The sequence below is a fragment of the Phoca vitulina genome, unplaced genomic scaffold, assembly GCF_004348235.1.
Source record: "Phoca vitulina isolate PV1807 unplaced genomic scaffold, GSC_HSeal_1.0 scaffold22, whole genome shotgun sequence".
Lineage (NCBI taxonomy): Eukaryota > Metazoa > Chordata > Mammalia > Carnivora > Phocidae > Phoca > Phoca vitulina.
The window spans coordinates 20,329,885-20,357,553 of NW_022589725.1; the positions used below are offsets into that span (position 1 = coordinate 20,329,885).

Below are 27,669 nucleotides of genomic sequence, written 5' to 3' on the forward strand. Positions count from 1 at the left end.
GATGAGGAGTGATGCAATGAGAGTAATGGAGAGGCCTCCAGTCAGACACCGCCTGAAGAAGGTGAGAAGCGCTCCTTCTGAGCACAGCAACAGTGAGTTTCCTGGGAAACCCTACAGGAAGGATGTAGGCACTAAAGAGCGGGAGCCTTGAGAATCTCAGATCTTCTATAGGGAAGAACCTAGACTGCACCCAGGAGTCATGTTATCAGGAATATGATGAACTCTCCTGCAAGTTCCTTGGCGGGCTGTCTCCATGGTGATCTTGAACGAAGAGGAGACCAGACTTTCTCAGGTCCCCTGTATTCTCCTCAGGTGGATACAGGTGACCTAAGTTCATATTTGAACCTGGGTTCCAGTTCATATTTGCCCTTCCCAAATCAAGCCAGTTTAGGTGATCTGGCTTATTATATTGCATCTTAGTGATAGTTTGTGAGGAAGACAGAAGAGAACTAGATTTTGAGTCCAAAGGCTTGAGTTTACCTGCTGATTCTCTTGCCAGTCAGCTGTGTGACTTGAGGTTAATCACTTAACTTTTCTGAATCTTTGCTGCCTCTTGTGCAAGACTTTGAGAATGCTACATTTTTTTTTTTTAACCTGTTTTACATATAGTGGTTGGGAGTAGCCAGTAGGATAAAGCGGCACTTCTCACACTTGGGCATGCATCAGAATCATCAGAGGGGGCTTGGCAACACTCAGATCGCTGGGTCCCACCCTCGGTTTCTGATTCAGAAGGCCTGAGAATCAGCAGTTCTCATAAGGTCTGAGTGCTGCTGAGGCTGCCAGTCTGGGGAACCACACTTGGAAATCACTGAGATATGGTTTGTGAAGTAACTTAAAAAGTATGATAGATAGCTCCCGTGATCTTGTCAGCCTGTGTCAGTTTTTGCTAGTTTGTGATTTTAATTTTATCTCTATGTTTGCCTGTTGAGAAATTCATCCAATTGTTATCTTTCTATCTAAGAGGTAGAAGGACCTCAATGACGGAATCATGGACAATCTTTTTAGATCTTATGGCATATTTTATGAAGTGTCTCTGATGCGTAGGCTGGCTTAATTCACATTCATACGTGTCTTTTGCATTTCCTTTATGCAATGAAAAATTTCCAACATTGTCGCCTGCTTCTAGTGGGACTGTTAGGAAGGGAAAGAGAAGCTAGAGGATTTTTGAGAGGCCTTCTTGTCTGTCTTTGAGCAGGGGAGACTGCTGTGTTTCTCCTTTTGGCTCTGACTTTGGGAAATACTTGCATCTCCCCTGCCCCAGGGGTGCATCCCCACCTGCTTGTCTAGAGGAAACGTAAGTGCTGGAAATAATTTTAAAATCTCTCAAATATCTGATCTCCCTTAAAAACTGTAGAACCCTGCTCTCTGGCCTTTAAGAAGAAAGATGGGCAAACTCAGAAAACAGATTCTCAATAGCCCATTAGAAAGCGTAATAATACATTTGAAAATGATGAATGTGGGGCGATTTAAAGTTGTGGAGAGATTATCTCTTGTTCCTTGAGTGGTTAAAACACCATAATCACCCATCCTGTTTTTCTGCCCACCATATGGAATGGAAGATGTCACCTAGCAGGTGCACTGCCCTGCATAATCTGTTGGCTCCTGCCTGCTTCATGGCTGTGGATGCTCTGAGGGTGGTAGTCAAAAGCTTTGATGTAGGCAGTAACCAATCACAACAGACAGTAGGTGGGCGATGGAGTGGGAGCAGGGTCTCGGAGAACCCCCTCTTGCACCAGGACCAGACACTGGCCTTTCTTTGGCCTGATCCTGAGGAGGGCTGGGGGTCCCCAGGGTCTGTGGGGTGTATAGAATTATTTCAATGTTTGAACAACTAGTAATAGCATGTATAGTCAGAACATCAAGGCGAGCAGATCCAGGACTGACCTATCTTGGTGATCTGTTTTACCAATGGTATCAAAGGATGCAACTTTATCCTTGCTTTTATTTTGCATTTGTATACTCTGAGCCCCTGTAGTGGAGGGGGGTGGTGTAAAGGGCTGTGGGTGTTGTGGGAGAGTTCTGGCGAGATGAAGGGGGGGTGGGGATTCCTTTCTGCATCTGAGTTAGGGAGCTTGGGAGATTGTGAGTCTGGCCCCCCTTTCTCTGGTGGTTGGCCTTGCTCTGTACTGGAAAGTATGGGGAGGAAAAGAGAAAGGCTAGAAACCCTACAGTAGGCCCTCCCAGCCCCTGATTTGTGCCTGTGTAAGCTCCCAGGACCTTGTCTTCTTGTTCTACAACCTCTAGGGCATGGAAGGCTTCTCATTTGTTTGTTCTTTCTTTTTCTCTACTCTTGCGCTCCAAATTCCAATCTCACTGTAAGTTACTTAATGCACCTCAACCTCAGGTTCCTCATCTTTGATATGAGGATTGTAATATTTCCTGCTGCACGGAACTGCTGTTAAGGTTAAGTGAGGGGAGGCACATGCATTGTTTTGCGTAGTGCCCAACACACAGGAAACCCTTAATAAAACACAGTTTTTTTTGTTTTTTTGTTTTTTTTTTAAAGATTTTATTTATTTATTTGAGAGAGAGAGTGAGAGAGAGTGAGCACAAGAGGGGGGAGCGGGAGAGGGAGAAGCAGACTCCCCGCCGAGCAGGTAGCCCGATGCGGGACTCGATCCCGGGACTCCAGGATCATGACCTGAGCCGAAGGCAGTCGCTCAACCAACTGAGCCACCCAGGCGCCCAATAAAACACAGTTTTAAAAATTATTGTCCCCCCAGTAGTTAGAGGGCCATGAATTTTGTCATAGTGGCCAGTGTATGTTAGATGACTCTTTTATTCTATAAGTGGGAAGATCCAGACCTTAAATGTGTTTTGTTGCCTTTAATGTGGGCTTTGATTTTCGTACTTTATAATTAGAAAAAGAAAAAAAAATCACATTTTTATCCTTTTTAAAAAAATTCAGGTGTTTCAGAGAAAATGAATCTATATAAAAAGCAGGACACATTTTCTTTAAAGCAAGTCAGTTTAAAAAGCATCCAAAAGCTTTATTTCTACTTAAATTCTTAAAATACATACATATATATATGGAAGGAGGAAGCAATTAAACGAAACTCTTGTAATTTAGTAAGAATATATATATATATTTAAAATAAATATATATAAAAATAATCTCTGTACATTCTGTCTCGCAAGCAGTCTAACTCAAAAGTTGTAATTGTGACTGGCTAAGTTGTTTGAGGAGAAGGCTGAGGAAGCTCAAAGGTTCAGATTTGCATTAATGCCCCATGGATTTGAAACAAGTAGCATCCTCCTCCCTCTCCACCACTCCTCCCCCCACAAACAAAATCTCTGCGGTTAAAACAGGTAATGGGGAAGGTGCAGTATACTACCCAGCATCATACACAAAAGCTTAGTTAGAATATTTGCATTATGTAGATCTGCAGTTACAGATTCCCAAATGATGGCAGAAGAATGATGGATGACCTGGACAAGATTTATGAAGGGAGCAGAGGGGAAGGGTTCACAAGATGGGCATTCGGCTGCACTCACTTTGGAAAGGTTATGGGAAACGGAAAGAAACAGCTCTTGCTGGTAGGTGGTGGATCTGGTTGGGGCCCCCACAGAGCGAAAGGCAGATTGTAGACTGGAAAGCTGACAGGGGCCCTCTAAAAGGCCACTTAAATATGCCCAGATATGTCCATTTTTGACATCCAAAGAGCTTTTGTGAATTTCTCACTGATAGTAATTACTTTAAGTGTAAAAGTATTAACTTTTCCAAAAGCTAGTCAAATAAAGCTATTTTAAGCTTTTTATCAGCGTGTAACATGCATTGCAGTAAAAGACAAAAGTCGGGAACAGCACTGACGGCCCCAGGTGCTCCCTTCCCCTCGCTACACCTCCTCCCAGGGCTAACCATAATCTGACTTAGAACTCTGTAGATTTGTTTTGCCTGTTTTTGATCTAAAAAAACCCCTCTTTTTTAATTTCCAGTGAAAACAAAACAAACCCTCTTCAGCCTAAAGCATGTTTTTATTACTGCTGAATGAACCCTCTCGAACAATAACAGCAAAAATGACTTACTTCTGTTTAGATGGCACTTGATTAGGTCCTTATCTGTCCTAAGGTGAAGTCTGGGAAGGGAAGCAGGTGTAAATGCCCCAAAGGAGGAAACAGTTTAACAAAACTCTAGTAATTTATAAGGAAATGTAATGTCCACAGGCTGTTATTGGCATAGGAAAGCCGACTAGCAGCATGCTGTTTGTGGGATATCTTTTTCTCTTCTACCTTTTCTCTCTTATCTTGCCTGACTTTGATATTCCTGCCTGTGGTGCATTAGGATAATTTGCTCTGGCTATTAGCATATCTTGAATACTTCCCTTGAAAGTTCAGCCTATCAACAAACAGCTTCAAATTATATTTACCTGCAATGATGTTTAAATGGGACAGGAACATTTTCCTTTTTTTGGTGTTGAACTTGGGAACTTGGTAACCCGTGGTTAAATGTGTCTTTATCAGGATCGGTTCATGTTATCATGAACAAGGAGTACCAGCAGAAAATGCAATGGGATTGATTGTGAATTCTTGACTAATGCTATGGATCTCACCTAAATACACATCCTTGGTGACTGAAAATGTTGGCTTTCCTGTTACCCAAGCTGATGTTAGGTTCATGCAGCCTTTTCAAATCATGTCATAAATTCCATCTGCTCAGGCAGATTTCATAATGCTTCCCTTTCCCCATCTATGTCATGTCTGATGCCCCAATCTAAGCCATATACTCCTGTGTATCAGTAGGGAAAGGGACTGGAGACATATTTCTGAGCTCAGTTACACATGAGATTTTAAAGAAGCCATCAATTTCTGGAACAAGCTAACTGAAATATCATGTAAAGAGGGCTCGATTCTTTAAGAGTTCTGGTTCCCCTCTGATCGCTTTAAGTTCTGTTATTTGATTTTCTTATCTTCTTCACAGGTTAATTTCAATTTTTGGAAATTTTAACTTTAATTTGCATTCTGAAAAAAAATGCTTGGGTCTGTGTCTTAATTGATGTTGACTAAATCTGTACATTTATCAAGAAACTAAATTATTGTAAATGGGGAAAGAGACTATTATATAAAATCAGAAAAAAATAGTATTAAAACAGAACAAAAGCATCCCACATCTGTTTTTCATTTCAGGGGCTCTTTTAGTTCATGATATTTGCTTTATGTTTTGTTTCTTTTTATGACATTAAAGTTTTACAAAGCAGGGTCAGGGAAAATGGATTAGTTAGCAAAGAAAACACTTTTACCCGAACTCGTCACGATGGGTATCGGTCTATAACAGTGATACTTAAAAGATTAAGAGATTATTTTGCTGTTAAAAAGTCAAATTTTATTTGGAACTTGTTTATAAGTTAGGTAAGAGAAAGTTAATTTGATTCATTTTATAGAAGAGGCCATATGAACTCAAAAAGAGATGGAAGACCACAGAACAAGGCAGCAAATGAGCTAATAGATTTAAAAAATGAAGGACCCTAAGCATGAAGCTTTCTCAGGTTTTCTGTCTCATGTATGGTTGAGTCTCATGTAGCATCAATTTTCACATCCTCTTAGTGGGACTTTTTAAAATGCAGAGTCTGGAAATCTAAAGCTACATTTACCAGACTCTCTGGAGGCATCTGATATTCTGGCTGTAAATTAAGTTCCACCAGTATGAGATGCACTCATAGGAGATGCGGAGAGTGGAGGTGTGAGAAAAGCCACCTTTCTGCATTCCTGGGCTTGTTTCCCTAGATAAGTGAGATGCTGAAAGAAGAAACATTACCTTCTCTAATTGTTCTTCAGTGGCTTGCTTCCGGGGCCATGGGCCTAAAGAGGCAATGGCTAGAGGGTGCTCGCTGTTCTCAGGTTACTCTTCCTTTGTCTTCAACTAAGCTAGTGTGTTCTTGACTCCAGGAGTTCCTTCTGGATTTCTTACCTTTCTGAATGTGCTGGAGGAAATCAATAGCTCTCCTCAAGGGACAGTGCTGTGGTGTTCTGGGGTCATTCATGGAGGCCCAACCTGACGCCCCCTTCCCCAATCCTTGTGATCCTGTCAAATGCTTACTTGCTTGTAATTAAATCCTTTTATGTTCAAAATTTCCAGAGAGATTTCTGTTTTCTTCACTGAGCCCTGCTTGATAGGTCTTTTATGGTTCTAGGATTTCATGATTTTCAGTCCTTACGTGCAATCACCATGTACATCCCATGTTTTCTCCTTCAATATTACATTTGAGTAACATGGAGTTTTGCTATAACGCTGCCTCTGGATTTCAATATCGAGAGTGAGTTCTAATAACAGGAGCTAATAAAGCACTATTATTTATTTACATTCACTCCCATTCAGTCATCAAGACCACCTTGAATGGTAGGAAAAGGCAAGCGTTATTCCCATTTTACATAGAAGCAAACTGAGGCCAATGAGTTGTGACTTGTCCAAGGACATACAACTGGTTAGTTAAATTTAAAATTAAGTCTGGTTACATTCTGGGCTCTTTCCAGGCTACCGTGGTATCTCCAAACAGAATCCTTTTGGTAATAAAAGACTTTAAATAGAATCCAGATCAATACTAGTTGAAAAAGATTCTTCTCCAAAGAATCTCCCTGATTTTAGGATTCATACAAAGGGGGTTTAGATCCCTACATACTTACAACTTTTGGCTATTGTCTTCAAAAACAGTTATTTTTATGGTGTATATGCAAAGTCCATTTTTGTCTACATCGTGTTACATGGGAACATAGGAAAGCTTCATTGCTACTTTGAGGCATAGGGTATATTCTAGTCTACAAAGGTTCTGTATCAGTCATTCAATATAGACACGTGGTATATGTGGATATTCAGGAAGGGTGTTAAAACAAAGACCATTTTCTCATTGCCTACCAAGTAAAGCTTTGTGTCTAGCAAGACTCATTACATGTGCTTCTCCACCTTTTTCTCTTCCCAACATACTTGCAAAATGTTGTCTTTTGTTGGTTTCCCATGAAGACGGGTCCTGTGGCTTCTTATGGAAATCATTGATCTTGGGAACCTTGGTAGGCATGAAGGAAATGTAGACGATGACCCTAAGCAGGATGCAGACTGGCTTGAATTTGAGGTAGTGTCAGTCGAGAAGCCAGCTCTAGATTACCAGTGCAGGAGGGTGTGTACCAGGAGGTGGATACGCCTTGTCTGTATTATAACTGGACCAAGGCACCTGGAGGGCTATAGCTTTATGTTACTTATCTTCTTTCTTTCCCTAGGGCAGAGCATAGGCTTGGCACTCAGTAGGTGCTGAGGGAATGTTTGTGGAATGAAGGAAGTGTCTGGTGTGCATCTGCACTGGGTTCACACAGGGGAGGCAGACCTGGAGGGTGGTCTGGTTCTGAAGAGACCTTCATGACATACTGCCCGTGACATTGGTTGGAAATCCCTGCCTTACATCCTTCCATTCTATCTGAAATCTCCCGGAGTCCTAAGGGACTCTGTGGCCTTCCTAGATAGGGTTTCTGGATGAGAGTTGGAGAAGCAAAATGTTTATTGTCAATACAGGGCTGACTGCGGTTACAGGACCGATTTCCTGTAAGGTATAAATATGGCTTAAGGTTGAGTGTGTACTCAATTGCAATTTAATATTGGTTGAAAATTATGATGCTCAATGTATTTGCATCTCATATTCTGAATGTTACCAGTGGCTTCTGTTTTCTGAAAAAGATGCTTGCACCCCTACCCAAGGATTGCTGTGAAAATTACCCTTAAAGCAATTCAGACGCCTTAGGAGTGATAGAACAAAAGACTGATGGTTGTGAAAACATTCTCTTTATTATGCTAATGATTCACAAAGACTTCCTTCCTTCCCCACTCCTCCTTTAATTACTGGGGCCACCTACATTCTCCTACCTAACCTCTGGTCCCTGGGAAAGCATATGTCTCTAGGTTCTGGAGCCCAAGATTCCTGGTTTCTCTGGATCCTGACTTTATTATTATCTCCCCTTTGATAGTATCTGTTAAAGTTTTCCCTCCTCTGAAGCTCCTCCAAGAACATATCAATATGCCTTTTAGTCATAAAAAACAAGGTAGAATTCCGCACAATGTTCTCCAGCCTTCCTCCTGTAGTTACTGCCCCCTCCATCATTTTCCTGCCATGACTGAAGTGTTGCTTATACCCACCATCCCCCTTTCCTGACATCCCAGCTACTCCTTGTCAACCCCAACTGATACTTTCCAGAACCTGTCTTTGCTTCCTTGCTTCTTTACCTGCTGTAGCTTTTCATCCACCCATGCAGTATTCATAATGAAAATATGGATTGATGCCTCTTCAAAGCTAGACATTTTGTTAGTGTGGTGAAGTTATGACGATAAAATGTTTGGTTCCTGACCTTGGGGAATTTGTATTCTATTGGGGGAGAGAGATGCTAAAGAAATAGAAGTATAATTATTTCATTATAATGGTGGTAAGTGCTACAGAAAAAGGTATGGAAGTATATGTGAGCAAAAGAAATGTGGAAGGGTCCCCTGGAGGCATTCTATTTATGGAAAGACCTGGGTTCTAAGTGGGACTTAGGCCATCAAGAGGAGGGGAGAGTGTGTCAGGCCAGTGGAATAGCACATGAGGGCATTCCAAGGATCAAAGGATGTCCTTTGGAGGACAGAGCCGAATAAGCAGGTGGGGGGCTTGTGGTTCAGGTAATGCTGGCAGGATGGCAAGTGGCCTGCTGAGGCCACTGCAAGGTTTTATCATAAAGTCGATGGGAAGCCATTAAAGCCGTGTTTTCCAACCTCAGTGCTATTGACATTTAGGGTTAGATAATTCTCTATCGTAGGGGGCCTGTGCATTGTAGGATGTTTTGCACCATCCCTGGACTCTACTCACTAGATGTCAGTAGCAAAAGCCCCAGTGTGACAAACCAAATTTTCTCTGGACATTGCAAAATTGCCCCAGTTCAGAACCACTGATTAAATTAAACCACTGATTTAAATCTTAACTGATTTTAAAAAGTATTGGGCTAATGCATGTGCATGCGTGCGCGCATCCGCACACGTGTGCGCACACACACGCACATACGGCCAGTAAGCACATGAGAAACTGCTCAACATCATTAGTCATTAGTCATAGGGAAATGCAAACTCAAACCACAGTGAGATGCTCCATTATACCCACCAGAGCTATATCTTACTAAAAAATGGTCCCTTTCCTCAGCTGATGCCCCCATTAAGCAACAGCACCTTGGATGACTGGGGATCTGGGCTCTTGTTTGAATCTGGACTACAGTGTCTGAAGTAATCTGTGTGGTATTTGAGGAAATACGTTTCCAACTTTTCCCTGTATTGTGTTAAGAGAGATTTTTACACCTATCAGTAAAATGCGAATATTGAAATGGTGCTTCTCGCCACTGTTTTGCGTCTTCTCTTCTGGACCTGGTAACACACCTCCTCTGTTTTCCTTTATTGGGGGGAAATTTCAGACTGGATAGACCTGTGGAAGAAAATTCTCATCAATGCTGATGCATGTGGAAGTCTGACCTCACTGATCCTCAGCCAATACGTTAGCATCCTTTATTGTTTTATTTTTATTTTTTGTTTGCATAGTTAGGGTTGCATTGCCAATGTTTGATGGGATCACGTCTGCTTTTCTGTGTGACCCTTAGGATTCTTTTTCCCTGTTTACACAGCTGTTTTCCCTGCAATATATGTATTTGCCATCTTTGGCTCTCCTTTCTCCTGATGCAGGTCTTGGGCAGTCCCTCTGGAACATTGTGATTTTTCCTTGTTGACTCTGTAATATTGATTAATTTAGGAGTACATGCCTTTATTCATATGTGTTCTCTTGTAACAGCATAAAAACATCGAATCACTGTGGAGTTAGGATTGTGGTCGACATTGGCCAATAGACTTTCTGATAATGGTACTAAGGAATATGCTGTGGGTCTATGGACTTGTCCTTGACATTAGCTGTAAGGTTTAGGGTTATTCTTTGCACTAGTTTGCTAGAGCTGCTGTCACAAAGTACCACAGACTGGGGGGCTTAAACAACAGAAATTGATTTGCTCACAGTTTTGGAGGCTAGACATCTGAGATCAAGGTGTTGGCAGAGCTGGTTCCTTCCTTGTGGGCCATGAGGGAAGCATCTGTTTAGGCCAATGACCTGGCCTGGTGGATGGCCGACTTTTCCCTGTGTCTCCACATCGCCTTCTCTCTGTTTCTGTGTCCAAATTTCCTCTTCTGTAAGGACACCAGCCTCATTCGGTTTGGGCCCACCCTTGTGACCTCCTTTCAACGTAATCACCTGTGTACAGACTCCAAGACACTTATTTGAGGTACTGGGGTTAGGACTTCGACATATAAATTTTTTGTGGGGGCCACAATTCTGCACACAGCATACCTCGACCTGGCAGAGTATGTAGCTCTGAGGGGGCAACCTGCTGGCTCTATTCAGATATTTGAATCATTGATGCTTAGGGAAGCAACTAGATTTATTTTGCACTACTTAGATGTTAAAACTGGATGGTAACTGCGTAAATGGAAAAAAAAAACCCAAATTTGCTGGTGGAATTATCTGACCAAGTTCGCTTTGTGAAAAACATTTCCCTACTAATGAGACACCTTATTTCTCCATAAGTTTGAGAGCTGCATTACCCAGGAGAAAATAGAATGTAAGCCACTTAGGAAATTTAACATTTCCTAGGAGTCATATTAAAAGAGGTAAAAAGAGGGGCGCCTGGGTGGCTCAGTCATTAAGCATCTGCCTTCGGCTCAGGTCATGATCCCAGGGTCCTGGGATCGATCCCCGCATCGGGCTCCCTGCTCCACGGGAAGCCTGCTTCCCCCTCTCCCACTCCCCTTGCTTGTGTTCCCTCTCTCCCTGTGTCTCTCTCTGTCAAATAAATAAAATCTTTTAAAGAAATTAAAAAAAAAGAGGTAAAAAGAAACAGGTGGAATGAATTCTAACAATAGAGTTTATTTAACCCAATATGTTTATTTCAATATATAATCAATATCGACAATTATTAATGAGCTATTTTATATTCTTGTTTTCATTCCCTGTCTTTGAAGTCGTACAGCACATCTCCGTTGAACTAGCCACATTGTAAGTGGTCAGTAGCCACAGGTGGCTAGTGAGTCCATCTTGGAAATGCAGGCACAGAGCATGCATTCTCAACTGGGGCCACATCACCTCCAAAAAAATGAAGGGACAAAAAAATCCTTTTTGAGGGACAAAAAAAAATCTTTTTTTATTTTGTATAAAGATATACGTATGACATATAAATAGATAGGAGTATCTGTGATATTAAAATTTCATTGAGGATGATTAGGAAAATAAATGTCTAAAAGGGCTCCTTAGCGGGACAATAATGAAAAAAAAAATAAGTTGCAAAGCAGCAGCTTCTTACATCATTATATTAGTCTCACTATGGATGTGTTGATGAGGTAAGGATTCGAGTAAACCAGTTTCTATCAAATAAAGAGAAGTAAATGGAAATTTACCGTGCATCATCCACTATTACTCAAGACAATATGTTTACCAGTGTTCTCTTTTTCAAGGCAGATGTCTATTGGGGAAAAAAAAAATCCTTATAACTTGCAACAGGCAAGTTAAAGTTGAATTCTTAGAGGCAATGTACTTATAAGACACAGGTTTGTCTACATTTTAAGCTCGCTGGTTCTCCTTGGGACTTTATATCACTATGTTCCTGACCCAAAGCCTCACCTGTTGTAGGCCTATGTCAGCGGATCTGTGGACCACCAGCAGCAGCAGGACTGAGGGCTTATTAGAAATGCATATTTTCAGACTCAAGCCGAAACCTAATGAATGAGAAACTGGGGAAGGGGCCCAGCAATCTGTGTTTTAACAAGTCCCTTTAGTAAATCTGATGGACCCAGAAGTTTGAAAACCGCCGTCTTAATTGGAATCCATGTCTTATGGATATAGATGGAGAGAAATAAAAAATAGACCTTCGGAGAGTTGTCTCCATTTTTCTGCAGTAAAATGCAGCAAGAGTTACAGTCTGTCTGCAGTTGCCTTGGAAATGAAGGATGACCATCTATTTCAAACTTCAAACTAGAGCATATGTTCTGACAATTAGGAATACTTGTGATCTGGGTTGAGTGGCTACTTTGGTACGGGGAGAATATAGGCACTTGCAGCTATGTGGGAGGTGGGAAAAAAGCAGGTGGAATTGAAAATGGATATTCATGTATATCTGGGTCAAATCCTGCCTTGGATGGCAAGAATGCCAAGTTCCAGCTGATCTTGGAATGTTAGAGGTGATTATGGAGGAAGCAGGCAGGTAGCCGAGATAAATGATCATTTAACAGAGGGACCGTGGCCGGAAGAGTGGGGTCAAGAAAATATTGAACAAAGGAGCTGTAATTTTGAAGGAGGAGAAGGAATAAGCTAGAAATAGCAGTATCGGAAGCAAATGAGGCAGCCTAGTACAGTGTTCTAAAATACAAATTTGAGCAGGTTTACCCTGCTGAGTTTAAATATTTGATTGTCTGGGATCCTTGCAGTCAATTGTCACCAAGATCCCGATTAGAATCTTGTCAGATGCTCTTGTCAGACACTCTGATAAGAAAAGGAACCGATCTGAGACTATGTTAAAACTGCAGGTTAATTCCAGATTCACCGGAAGTGGGGATGTGTGCTGCGTGAGCCTGTCAGAAAGTTTCATTTTGCCTGACTCTAGAGGATGATGGGTGATAAAACAGACCTGAAAATACTGCTGTGATTTATTGCAAATATTGCTGTGAACTTTTATGTATATAATCTCATAGAAGAAGCTTAAACTATTTTAAAAATGTTCTTTCATTATCATATTAAATTTGTTTTCAAATGTCCTTATTTTTACCTTTAGAAGTAATTTTGAAATCTTAAAATTTCAGCCGAATTTCCATGTAACAACACAATCCTTGTGAAAGATATTTTCCAAACTGCACGTTAAGAATGCACCTTAAGAATATCGGGATAAAACAGAATGGCAGTACTCAAAAACTTAAACACGGGACTATCGAATGATCCAGTTATTCCATGGCTGGGTATAAAACCATTGAAAGCAGGGACTCAGATATTTGTGAACCTGTGTTCATAGTGGCAGTATTCGCAATAGCCAAAAAGTGGAAACAACCCAAATGTCCGTTGACAGCTGGGTGGATAAACAAAATATGATATGTGCATACAATCGAATATTATTCAGCCTTACAAAGGAAGGAAATTCTGACACCTGCTACAACATGGATGACCCTTTAACACATGATGCCAGTCACAAAATAAACCAGTCACAAAAGGATAAATATTGCATGATTCTATTTATATGAGGTACCAAGACTAGTCAAATTCATAGAGACAGAAAAGTAGGTGGTGATTTCTAGGGCCTTGAGGGAGGGGGGAATGGGGAGTTAGTGTTTAATGAGTGTGGTATTCCAGTTGGGAAGGTGAAAAAGTTCTGGGAATGGATGGTGGTAATGACTGCACAATAGTGTGAATATACTTAATGCCACTGAACTTTATACTTAAAAATGGTATAGGTAGGGCGCCTGGGTGGCTCAGTTGGTTAAGCGACTGCCTTCGGCTCAGGTCATGATCCTGGAGTCCCGGGATCGAGTCCCACATCGGGCTCCCTGCTCAGCAGGGGGTCTGCTTCTCCCTCTGACCCTCCTCCCTCTCATGCTCTCTGTCTCTCGTTCTCTCTCTCTCAAATAAATAAATAAAATCTTAAAAAAAAAAAATGGTATAGGTATTAACCTATTTATGTTATAGGTATTAACTACGATAAAAAAATGCCATGATAAACTTTCATTTACTATTTTAATAAATCAGTTTTTATGCATAATCCACTAATAATAAATAATTTTATGAGCCAAGCATTTGGTCCAAGTATTTTACCCAAATTATCCTCTTTAATTCTCACTGAGACCTTTTGAGGTAGGTATTATTATCATTTTTTTCCAGTTGTAGTTGTGTAAGATGAGGCACCCAGAGGGGACAGGCATCCCCAAGGGGATGGCCTTCAGAACCTAGCTTTATGATGAGACTCACCATGTAGACTAAAACCATTGATCTGTTCTTCCCAATGGGAAAACAATCTTCAATTCCAAAATTATTTCTGCAAGTTCTGATTTTCATTATAAATCTTTTTGATCAGGTAGAGGATATGCCATACCTTGGTTATAATGTGTATGAAAAAGTTGAAATAAACTGATAATTTATGTCTCTTTTAAAAATGTAATTCCTGCAAAGGCCCAAGTATTTCAGTATAAAAATCCATATCCAGTGACATGTGTTTTCTTGTGCAGATGGTATGCCTTTCTGAAAATTGCCAAAAGAAAAGAACACATATTTTAGAAATGTTTAATATTATAATTACAGTGCATGCCGTTTTTGCTTTATAAAGTGCATTCTTTAAACTCCGAAGACTATTTGCCTATGATGTTTTATTTTATCTTATGAAATTTAAATTTGTAACAATTTCGTATATATCTTTCTGAAAATGTAGATCATGGCCTTATTTACTGTTACCTTGGAAACAGCAATGCCCAAATAGTATGTTTACTCTCTTTAGTACTTTTAAAGATCATTTTATAGCACAAATGTAATTTAAAATATTACATTCAAACATGGATTTTAATTAATTTTACTTATATACAATAGGTAATGGTGTTTAATCTTAAAATTATTTGGAAAACTAGGTATCACTTTTTAATAGAAAACATGTCAATTTGTCTTAATAAATATATGCATCGCTGGGTTTTTTCTTTACAAGTAATGCACAGATATTCTAATTATTAGTAAAGAAGCTTAGTTATGTATTAATAATGCTGTGAAGTTAGGATGTCATGTCTATTTTTTTGAAACTTTTGCTAATCATTGATGACCTTGGAGAAACTCTTAACAATTATTACTTGTTAAGCGACTCCTCGGTGGGACTTTCTACGGTGATATATGTTGATATTCGTGTTTTTTCTTATATTTCTAGGACTCCGCTATTGTCACTCCAATTATTTTGAGGACTGACCCTCAGGGATTTTTCTTTTACTGGACCGATCAAAATAAGGTAAAAAGTGAGATATGTCTTTCTTACATTTTCCAGTTGATTGCTGATTTGCCAAGTGTTTAAGTTACTTACAAGTATATCCTTGTACCCACAAGTTACTTTAAGTATATCTGTTTCATGGGTGACCCTTTGTAATTTATTTAAAGATTCTGCTTAGAATCCCTAAGGTGGAAATGTCTTAGGATTTTCCAAGGATTCTAGTCCGAAGTATTAGATATGCTAAATCCTAGAACAATTGGTATTTTTTCAGGACAAGAACATGGAAATGTGAATTAAATTTGTTGTAGAAGAAAATTAGGCAGCATTAGGGACTTAAGTCCCCCCTCCAGGTCTACTCATCAAGAATAAAGAAAAATGATAAGAAAGTCACTTTTGACCCAAATGACTATGAGTTTGGCTTTCTTTTCCTCTTCCTTCTCCCCTTTGCTGCTTATTAAAGGGTTCTCCCAGCCTCGGGGGGAATTGGGTCGTGATCATTTGTACACATTAGAAAATTAAGAATAAGATCCCTTTAGCTCATACCTTCAGTTTTTCAGGATTTTTCTTTTCATTTGAGCTTCCTGTCTACCATATCATGAATTTAGGATCTCATTTACTATGAAACCAATTGAGATGATTCCATATTGAATTATTAAGAAGTAGAATGTCTGCAGATCGCAAGATTTATTTGGAGTTTAAGGGGCAGAAAAAAATATTCATAGAAAGTAGTTATTATTTCTTTTTTTTTTTTTTTTAAAGATTTTATTTATTTATTTGAGAGAGAGAGAATGAGAGACAGAGAGCACGAGAGGGAAGAGGGCAGAGGGAGAAGCAGACCCCCTGCTGAGCAGGGAGCCCGATGTGGGACTCGATCCCGGGACTCCAGGATCATGACCTGAGCCGAAGGCAGTCGATTAACCAACTGAGCCACCCAGGCGCCCAGAAAGTAGTTATTATTTCAAGAGACAATGCCATAGTTCTGTTCCTGAACCCGTGAGGCCACAGAACACAGAATATTTTGACTCTCTAAGTTCTGTTATTTGGAGAGATGGGTAAGCTTTATTGAGTGTGCTAAATACATATTAAAACCAATAAAATACCTGGTACCACCTTGTGAAGGACTGTTAGTCTTTTCACATCCCTGAGTTAGGTCCCTATAGCCAAAGTTATTGGAATTTGTCAGCCTTTCCTTCTGCCTTCAGGGCAACCTCGACTTCACCTGTGAGAAGTGGTCTGGAACTGACTCTTTGCAGTGGCACGTTTGGGGTCAGGGTGGAGCCTGGGGGAAACTCTCAGGGTAATGGACAGTACTCTCTGGCTCCTAGAGCCAGTCCTGGACGTGCTTGTTTACACTCATCCGAAAGGCGAATTTTAGCCTTGTAGCCCTGAGGTTAATTTCTGAATACGGGTGCACTGGAATCATCTCTGGCCCCAGGTAGATGCAGGGCTAAACCATAGACTCCACGCTAATGTCAAAAAAAAAAAAAAAAAAAAAAGTGTATTTGAGTAAGATTTCCTACTTAATGTTCATGTTTATTACTGGGTGTGTTAATCACTTTGGCTTTGACATTCTGTTTGGTTTCCTGCTGTTATATATAAAACAATGGCTTTGAAAGAGTTTTTTTTTCCTCCTAAAGGCTATTTTTAGAACTGTTGGAGCTATATTCATGAAAGATATATTTATAATGTCTCGGGCATTTTTAAAGGTTGGGTATTTGTACAAGGGACTAAACTGTCAGTTTGATTTTTCAGCTGGTAAATCAAGCTTCTATAAAAGCAACAGAATGTATTTTGGTTTTTTTAAATTATTCATGGCAACTCCGTTAAGCTCCCTTCTAAGACCAGTCATAAATATTTCTTTGCTTAAGAAAGAGAAAGGGTTTAGGACCAAAGGTTCTTTGATGCATCTCCATTGTTCAGTGAACCCAGGATTTTGACTAATGCCTATTTACAGATGTAGGAAAATTTCTTTCAATTTTTTACAGCAATGATTTTCTCTTGGTTGTAATGTGGTTTATGACCAATTGAAACAAATAATGCAGTAGCAATTCCTTCTATCTCTTTATTATTGTCCCTCCCATGGATATTAATCTTACAGTTCTGCTAAGAGATGGTAAATTTCATTTCTCACTTTTTAAATACCTAAGTCATCTCTCAGTCACATATCAGAGTTAGGAAGTTTATTTTCTAGTCAATGATCATATATCAGTATACAAAAGATGAGAGGATTTAAGAAAAAAAAATTAAACTTTCCATGCTTCCAAGTTTGTCATTTTCTTCTGGCTTTAAGCCTGGTCTTGGAGCCAGAAGGAGTGATACATTCACTTCTAGGAGATGGATGGGTGTAAGTGATATATTAGAGGATATGTATGCTAGAAGATGATGCTCTCAAATGAGGGATGGCAAGCCAAGCTTTCAGTCCATGTTTTTGCATAAGATCATCGGATGGTACCTGGCCGCGTGGTGCAATCATGATGTTACTTAGAGGCCCATTTTCTTTAAAATATTTTTTCTAGCCATGACTCTTAGTGATGTGAATCTATCACATGTATTATAGAGATCGTGTCTCAGAGGAAAAACAATCAACTTTTAAGTTTATTCATCGACTTTACGCACTGTGTTTTCCATGGGTTTGGAACCTTGCTTTGGTATTTATGGTAATGTGCTTCTCGGCTACCTTTGGGCTTCTTCCCACCTTGTTTCTCCTTTGTCCATCAGACCTGTGCCAGAGCGACGCCTGGTCTGCTCAGAGGCAAGCTGAGTGACTTTAAGAAGCTCTTAGTAAAGAAGCCCTTGTAACGAGATCTTTCTTTTTATAGCCCTAGAGGAAAATTCTCACATTTTACACAATGTCTTAGCCATGTCCTCTCTGTAGCAGCAACACGATACTCTACTCCATGATACATTATACCATCCTGTACATGATACTATAGACCGGAGCCACCGATTTCACCCTTTACGGACAATGACATGCTCCCTTCCTCTAACTCCCCCTTTGATTTTTCGTCATAGAAGTGACAGGTGGCAAAGAAGACAGGCAACATAGGAGATGGATTTAGGAATTAAAAGCTGGAGCTAGTACCAAGTAATTTTTAGGTAGCAAACATGTGCTTTGGTGAAACATTGAAAGACTCTTTGGGGCTGGTGGAAGCAGATAAATATGAACATGATCTTAAGGGATAAATGTTCATACGTTGTACCAGCTCTGAACTTATTTTAATCACTTTCTTCTTTACCGTTGGCTCTGTACATCTCAGTGACTGTAAGTAGCAACAACAAGTTTCTGAATAGGACTGTTTGAAGCACGGTGGTTTTTCTTATGTCGGTGTGTATTATAAAGAGAATGAGCTTATCTGTAATCGTGGGTGAGAAGGGCCTCCTACACAGCCTGAGTATTTAAGAAGTTGCCAGCATTAGGCTAAGCCTTTCCTTTGGTCCCATACTGGGACCAGGACCCAACACAGAAAGTGTCAGCCATGAAAATCATGTAACTACAAGAAACATCTGCATCACAATTTTGGAGGAGAAGCCAAAAAGAAAAAAGTCAATGTTAAAGAGCTAGTACAAACCTATCCTCCCAGAAGATGAAACAAAGTAGACCTTTGCCTTGCAACTTGATGCCCTGTTTCTGTGCCAAGGTTGGTGTAAAAATAAAACTAGTTACTACTAGTTCAGATCCAAGACGTTCAGTGCAGCTCAGCGGACTCTTCCTTGATTCCTTAAAAGAGGAGCTTGGAGGGAGATGAAAGAAGAGCACATACTTACATTAAGTTGAAAAGGAATAGGAGGAAGATTATACATTTATAAATGAAGGACTCCTACTACTTTTTCTTTTTTTATTACAGATTTTATTTATTTTTAATTTTGTGAATAATACAAATACGTTCTTTGCATAAAAGGGTAAAGCAGTATAAATGTCCTTAACCACTCTCCATCTCTAACCCCAGTCTTAGTCTTCTCTCCAGAAGTCAACCCTGGTAACAGCTTCATGGTATATTTCCAAGTCTCCTTTGAAGGAATTTTACATGCGTAACTATGGAAATATTTCGTTTTTTTTTTTTTTATGTCTGTATGTATCCTAAATACCATCATATTATTTTTACTGTTCCATGAACCCGTGTTTTACTTTATAATTTGTCTCAGAGAACTTTTCATGTAAGTACCTGTGTATCTATCTCATACTTTTAAATTGCTGTATCAAATTCCATAGAATGGATTACTAAATTTTATTTAATGATAATCTCTCACTGATGGACTATTTGGTGTTTGTTTCTAATTTGGGGCTACAGAAAACAATCCTGCAATAGTCAGCCTGTGTATCCCGCTCTGGGTATATGGGTCAGGGTTTCCCTGAGGTAAATTATCAGAACTACAATTGCTGATTGAAGGCTATACATATCCTAAATTTTAGTTAATAGTTGCATCATTTTATAACCCTGCCAGTCTTGTGTGAGAGGAACTGTTTCCTCAGGCCTCACCAACACTATTAAGAAACATTTTATTTTTGCCAATCTGATGCAACTGTTGTATCTCTTTGTTTTAATTTGCCAATGTGTGATTTGCTGGTAAGCTGTGCATATTTTTATACATTTATAGACGTTCCTGTTTTCTGTTACATAAATCTTATATCCCTTGCCTTGTGTTGAGAGTTTTCTATGTATTCTAGACGTTAATCCTTTAGCTGTTATACATGTTGCAAATACTTTCTTCCTGTTTGTGGTTTGTCTTTAAATTTCTTAACTTTTAACTTATGCATGGCAAAAGATGACTTGTCATTTTCAATTTTGATGTATTCACATTTCATTCTTTTTTTTTTTTTTTTACTTTTTGCTTTACTTAAGGACTTTCCTATTCCTCATCCTTATGGCCATCATTATTATTTAATTTAAGTTTCTAATCTTAGTCTGTTCAAGCTGCTTTCACAAAATACCATAGACTGGGTAGCTTATGCACAACAGGAATTTATTTCTCACAGTTCTGGAGGCTGGAGTCCAAGGTCAGGGCCCTCTTCCAGGTTGCAGACTTCTCCTTGTATCTTCACATGGTGAAAGGGGCTGGGGAGATCTCCGGAGCCTCTTTTATAAATGCATTAATCATATCCTTGAGGACTCTGCTCTTAAGACCTAAGCACTTCCTAAAGACCCCACCTCGTAATCCCATTTTTGGGCATTAGGTTTTTAACGTATGAATTTGGGCCAGGGGCTGGGGGGGACACAAACATTCAGACCATAGCAGTCATGTAATGTGTTTTGAGGACTATTGTGAGGTAGGCTCTAAATTTAATTTCTTTAAATGGGTAGCCCTATGTATTAGTGTTCTCTGTTCTTTCTGGTTGGAGCCAGCTATGATGGCACCCTTTCTCCTGTGGCTTTCATGTAGTTCAGGGTGTGGAGGGCATGGGAGGTGGGAACTGAGGTGTCAGGTTGACCTGAGTTGATGGTCTTATTGTGCTCCTAGAACTGACACCTCCACCACCACAATGACCCATAGGTCTGCTCCTATAAGTTTTAATGCCTGTGGTCTTCAGGGATGTCATTTCCCACTTCATTTTTTCCATTTATCTTCTGCCTTTCATACTTTCTGACTTAATAAGTACAACCCCCTTTCTGTTTACCCATGACCGTAGTTCATAGACATAAATTTATACCTGCATATTGAGTCATTTTGAGCGACTTAGGACAGGAGGGATAGGCTCTACCATCTGCTCCATCTGCCGTTTTCTTCTGGTCTGTGATTTGCATGAGACGCCATTTGGGATCCTTGTACAGAGCGATGATTAAGTTTCTATTAATGACAAGTATAGACTGTCTTCTCTTATGGTAATCTTAAATTTCTATACAGAGTTCAAAAGCAAAATTTAAAAATTAAATATTTACGCAAGCCTCAATGACACATTTTTTTTCAACATGAGAGTCCAGGGTTCACAAATATTATAAATGATGAATCATAGATCTCCACAAGAAACTCTAGGAATATCCTATTAAAAACTTAGTCTGGCTTCCATAAAGAACTGCCAGGTACCACACATTTCATTAACCATCATTTAGCGATGGTGTTTCTTCTTTGGGGCACACTTCTCTGGTATATTCCAGAAACATCAATTTTGACCTTTCTTGTGTATGGTAAATGGGGTAGGATACTCAACAGTCAACTGAGTACAATGATGTGGTTATAAATTTAAAAAAGATGAACTCTATTCATTTTTATTTGGTAGCTTTCCCCAAAGTCTGAAACAATAACTTAAATTACCTTAGAAAACAGCAAAATGCATGGGAAGATTGCTTTCTTTCTTTTTTTTTTAAAAGATTTTATTTATTTATTTGAGAGAGAGAGAATGAGAGAGAGAGCACATGAGAGGGGGGAGGGTCAGAGGGAGGAGCAGACTCCCCGCAGAGCAGGGAGCCCGATGCGGGACTCGATCCCGGGACTCCAGGATCATGACCTGAGCCGAAGGCAGTCGCTTAACCAACTGAGCCACCCAGGCGCCCGGAAGATTGCTTTCTGAGGGCTGGGATCATTCTTTGGCCTGGAGCAGAACACCAATCATTGCTAACTAACCAGCAGCATCTAGGGACTGAATCTTTTTCTTCACTTTCTCTGAATTGCTTCACCATTACTGAAGAAATTGATAGTGTAGATGCAGCACGAAATCTATACCCAAGTCCTTACTACTCCACAAGCCCCAAGTTGGCCCCTAGTGGCCAGCACTTGCATTCTTTTGCTGTTTCTGGTCACTAGTGCTCAATTTGCCACCCATGATGCTGCCTGGAAGACCCTGAGAATTAACAACCCCTCCAACCCAAGGAGTTTGATAGGTAAATACCACGGTTCCCTCACCTCTTGGGTGGATAACTCAAAGGTGCAAGCTTTATGTTTTTTTCCAAGCATTCTTTGGTGGGATTAAGCCCACTTATCCACAGTGGTAACTGGCATGCAAACACACCCATTATGTCCTTCCTTCCCTTCCTGTCTCAATTCCTCACTCCTGATGTGTCCTGGAACCACCTCTAAAATAAGCTAATTTTACTAGAATCCGTCTCTAGGAACTGCTTAATATAGATGCTTAATGCTTGACATCTTAATATAGATGCCCCCTAATTAAGGGCATTAAGAGGATTTCTTAGTAGAGGCACTGGAATCTATTAGAAGAATACTTTTGTTTTAAGCCAAGCAGTTTCCTTAAAACATCCATAATTTGGGAGGCTGGAAGCTGGTTAAGAAAACCAGCTCTGAAGTCAGACAGATGTGGGTTTGAGCTCTTGCTCAACCTTATTAAATGAGTGACCTTGGGTGAATTTCTTCACATTCTAAGCCTGGGATTTCTTCATCTGCAAGATGGGGTATTACTTTCTTAGGATTGTTGTTAAATGTATTACGTGAAGTGACTAACACAATGCCTGGCACTTTGTAAACTTTCGATCCTTTGTGGGGGCTTTTTTTTTTAATTTAATTTTTTAAATTTAATTTTAGTTTTAAAAAATTCAGCTTTATTGAGGTATAATTATTAGTTAATTTATTGTCAAACAAAATTGTAGGATATTTAAAGTGTATATCGTGGGGATTTAATATACATATACATTGTGAAAGTATCCCTGTGGAATTAACACATCCATCACCTCACAGATTTATTTATTTTTTCATTTGTGTGAAAACATTTAAGTTCTACTTTCAGCAAATTTCAATTATATACTACAGCATTTTCAACTATAGCCACTATGTTGTTTTATTTTTTTTTTTTTTTTTTTAAAGATTTTATTTATTTATTTGACAGAGGGAGACACAGCGAGAGAGGGAACACAAGCAGGGGGAGTGGGAGAGAGAGAAGCAGGCTTCCCGCAGAGCAGGGAGCCCGATGTGGGGCTCGATCCCAGGACCCTGGGATCATGACCTGAGCCGAAGGCAGACGCTTAACGACTGAGCCACCCAGGCGTCCCTATAGCCACCATGTTTTACATTAGATCCTCAGACCTTATTAATCTTCTAGCTGAAAGTTTGTACCCTTTCACCAATCTCTCCTTATTTCCTCCACCCTGCCCCCACCCCAGGCCCCAGCATTCACTTCTGTAGTGTTTCTATGAGTTCAGAGTTTGATTTTTTTTTTTTTTAAGATACCACGTATAAGTGATACCATGCAGTATTTGTCTTTCCATGACTTATTTCACTTAGCATGGCACCTTCAAGGTTATTTGTGGTGGCTTTTTATTATTGGGATATAATAACTAGTTTCTGATTAAACAATTAGTGTCTCCAACTAATTATTAGGGACCACAGATGTGCTGTTTTGAAAGCCAGGTGATCATCTATTTATGTATATTTTTAAATATATATATATTTTTCTTCTTCAAGGTAATAGTGACATGTGTTCTGTTTAGACTCAGCTGTGGTCTTTTGATCAAAAGCATTGAAGCTTAGGTCTGTTTGGGCACACAAGATGTTTATTTATGTATTTCATAATGTTTTGGGAACAGAGCCACGGAAGGCAAAAGAAGGGATTTATTGTTTAGAAGAATTTTCCTCTGAGGATAATTCACTAATAAATACTCCATCATAGGTGAAAGTTTCTTGGACCCTCGGGAATCTGAAGCATCTTATGGAATAAACTTTAAGATGATTTAAAAGTCTTGGATAAGAGGAAAAAGGTATTATTCACAAGAAGAATCGGATGCCACCATGGTTGTTTGTGTCTTTTTTCCTAAGATAAATCACTTTAGGATTATCACAGCTATATTGACATCAGGCAGTTCCTCCTCCTCCATACTGATCAGATCCTTAGAGATTAAAGCTGTAGTGTTTTCAAGCGTAATTTAGATAGTCATTGGTCTCTTTGATTGCTGAGGAATGAATCTCTCCTCATCAAAACCACTTCTAGATTAAGCTCCATTTATTCTCAACACCACCTTCTTTTTCACTGCCATGAGCCCCAGAGTTTTTTCCTCGATGAACTCTAGCTAGTATACTATAACCAAATGTTATGATTGCTTGGGTTATGTAGACACAACATAAGAAGAAACGTTATTATGATGGAATCTCTCACAGATTCTTCTGGGAGATTGTGTTTCATGGATTTTTAGTAGAATTTCTAACTGAAATGTAACCTCTTCAAATGTCTTTTAAAATCAGGCTGGTTATTATGATACAGCAGCACTGCAGTTTCTTTGGGATTGTTTGTAAGGTATAAGTGCATTGATAGGATTTTCATGTCACCTTCACTGCACTTCATCATGCCAATAACAATAGTGACGCCTGTTCAAATACACTGTGGTCAGAGTTGAGAAATATAAAACACCCTGGCTTTAATTCAAAACACTTTACTCTTAATATAATTTAATTAAAAATTATGCCTCAGTTTTATGAGTTGCTTATATTTCGTTCTTCCCAGTCTTATAAGGAAAAATTAAATTGGGTGCTTTCCATGCTAAGAAGCTACTATAATGGGATAGTCGTACCGTTTGATACCAACATTAGTTTGAGGCACTGGATTGGGGAGATGTGTGGAAGAGATACGTTTGGTATATTGTTCATAGTTTTACTTCCTGTTATGTGGAAAATGTGTTTGCCTTTGTTATGAATAGAATTCCCAGATACCTGTTTTGCTCCTTTGTTTGAATTACAGATGTTGTAGATAGAGTGAGTGTTTTTGATTGTTCTCTGGTTCCTTTTCTTGCCAATCCAAGATAGTTTGGTCCTACAGATGGGGTCCTTGTCAAGCCTTTTTTGTACTTAATCAGCAAGACAAGTCTCCCGCCCCACCCTTTCTGGTAAAATAAATTTAGATGGACAGTTGAGTCATTTAAGCACTTACCACACTAAAAATAGACTAAAATAAAGAGTATAATTAGTTATTTCTCCTCCATTTTTTTCCTATTTTATCATCATTTATTTTGTTTAACTAATTTAAAAAGGAAAAGGCACTGACCTTGAACAACATTTTATTAGGAAGTTGGTGTTCAAATATTATAAATAAGTTTTTTTTAATATGCACAAATCCAATTTGCACATACCTTTTAATTATTGTTGTTATTATCATGGCTACCATTGTCACCAATAATAACAAACACGTATGTCATGTTTTCCACAAGCCACTGTTCTAATACACACATGCGTACACAGACACACTCATTTAATCTTTTCCAAAACCTATGAGGATAGTGCTATTATTATCCCCATTTACAGGTACAGACATTGGCATGCACACAGAGGTTAAGTAATGACCCCTGGTCATATGGTTGGTTACTAGCAGAGGCAGGATTAGAACCCAGGTAGTCTGGTATATGCCTTGGCTCTTAACTGTTTGCTTTTTAAAGAACCTGTTTAATGTGTAAAATTAGTTTTTCCTATAAGATTTGTCTGAAGAGAAACCTCCGTAGGCTTCTTACATTCGTGAGAAGAGGCGAACAGTATGAGGTGATTCTTAACTTGGGCTGCACATTGAAGTCACCTGGGGAGCTTCAAACATGCTGATTCCTGGGCCCTACCCCCAGCGAGGCTGACTTAATTGCTCCAGGGTGTGGTCAGGATGTTGGACTTTTTTTGGAAAGCTCTTCATTTGATTCTAATGTGCAGCCAAGGTGAACACTGATAGAAAGCAAGCTGACATCACAAATTAAGTCAGTAAACTTCCTGAGAGGATGTGCTCACTCTACCTTTCCTGTCCGTGGCCTAATTTCTGTCAGAAGTAATACTCAGCTTGAGCACCCAGAGGCCCTACAAGATTTTGAATTATTTGTCTACAATTGAATAACATTCCCTCTACTGTACTTAGGAAGGCAGGAAATTACTAGCATTTTTTAGAAAGATTCTCAGTATCCAAGATTGAATCAAAATAGATTTTTTTATACTCAGTTGATTAAAATTCATTTTATTTTACATTCTCTGAATGTTCCAGGTATGAGCTGTTTTATCCTTACCAAACACGTCCTCCTCCTATCCCAAGCTTGTGAACCTTTATGTTTATGTTTTTCTCAACCCTATTAGACCAAGTTGCTGTTTGAATTCTATATTCAATTAAATTCACTCCACTCTTGAGTAAGCAAATGTGGTTGTAAAAATGATTTTGTGTAATTATGTCATTTTATAACTTAAATTTGTATTATGGATACAGAAACAGATATCATCTTGTTAAATTATAACATCATGTCATTTCTTATTAATTTGTAGGAATCTTCCTTTATTGACACACAATCCCACCAGGGAAACCAGAGAGAGCCAGATCATTTGCAGGTGTAACAGGAAGCATGTGATTTAATCACCTCTACATAATGCTTTTGAGAGTGGTAACATTCATGTGTCTCCCAATAGAATTTGTGGTTTTTAATTCTGTCTTCTATAGGGAACATGGACTGTGATGAGAATGATTTTGCATGAGAGTTCTCTTTGGCATGTGCAAAACTCCCCACTTACTTAGGCACCGCGGTCTGGAAATTGTATTGTGGCATGGCAGACTGCACCTGTTTGAAGTGAATGCCTCCATGAAAAGTTTTATGGGGCAGAACTAGTTGCTATGCTAAGAAACTAACAACTGTGCTGGTATACATAATGGATTCTATTTTTAGATGAACATTTGTTCCTATAGCATAGCATCATTATGCAAGAGGGCAGCAGTTTCAGCACCGTATTGTGAATATTGAATTATCAGAATACCAGAGTGGAGGCCACTTTAGACTATGTTGTGAATTTTTCATATATTTTAGCCCTGGACATATTTCATTACTAGAGGGGGAAAAAAAAAAGAAAAACAAAACCAACCAAACAAAATAAAAACAAGTGAAATACCGAAAAGCAATTTCAGGTTTCTGGTGTTTGTAGGTTGAGGTCTTCCAGCACCTGACCCCAAGACAAGGATTCGAGTTCAAGTAGTTTATCTGGAAGGTGACCCCCAAAAGGGGCAGGGCAGTAGGGGAGGGAGACAGGTGGAAGGAGACAGGCAAATGAAGGCAGCCAATAAAGGATGAATTATCGGATCGTTTCCACTCTGGGCATGGGAACGTCCATGCCACTGAGGAACTCTGGGAGACAGTGCGGAACATACCTTGGAATTATCCTAGCTGAGGGGCCAGGGAGCTGTGGGATTTATGCACCAATTTCCACCTGTCAGTGACCGAAGGCATCTCTCCTCTGGGCTCTTAGGGCTTTAACATTTCTGCCAGCCCCTCTTGATGGCCAAGGGGGCTTCAGACCAGTGGGCCCCAGGCTTCGAGAAGGCTCTCAGACATAGTTGCATTTGGAAGCTGTCACTTAGCATGCGTGGGAACACATGGGCATCTCTAGCAGCAACTACTCTGAAGCCTTTACTTTTCAGGAGGTCAGACTTTATAAATCTCTACCACAGGGTGCAAACTGCAGGTTAAACCCATTCACAGATCTTGTTTGGCTTGCATAAGTCATTCAAAGTGTAAACATGAGAGGCCAGCATTGAAACATCTGGGGAGTTCTTAGACATACCTGGATTTCTCATCTGAAGATATGGCAGGGCTGGCTGACGCACCCCCGTGGCCACACTTGGCTGGAGCAGAGTGGTGGCTGCCTGCTTTAGACACAGCGTGTGGTAGCCACTCAGCTCCAGTCCCCACCAGGCCAGCCTACTTTGTTTATATTACCCCTTAGGCTCGTTGAGACTTCTGAGTGTAAAATATAAGACCTCCATGGTAACATTCTTTCTTGGAAGCAGCAATAAGCCAATGATTACAAAGCTTCATG

The 27,669-nt window shown here is 39.6% G+C and overlaps 1 protein-coding gene across 2 annotated transcripts in view; it reads left to right on the forward strand.

Moving 5' to 3' along the window:
• Window positions 1-27,669, forward strand: part of PLCB1 (phospholipase C beta 1) — a 667,247-nt gene that overhangs the window by 2,433 nt on the left and 637,145 nt on the right. For both annotated transcript variants that reach the window (XM_032419622.1, XM_032419621.1), the window contains exon 2: window positions 14,917-14,994. In XM_032419622.1, coding sequence (XP_032275513.1) covers window positions 14,917-14,994 — 78 coding nt within the window. The remainder of the gene's footprint in view (window positions 1-14,916; window positions 14,995-27,669) is intronic.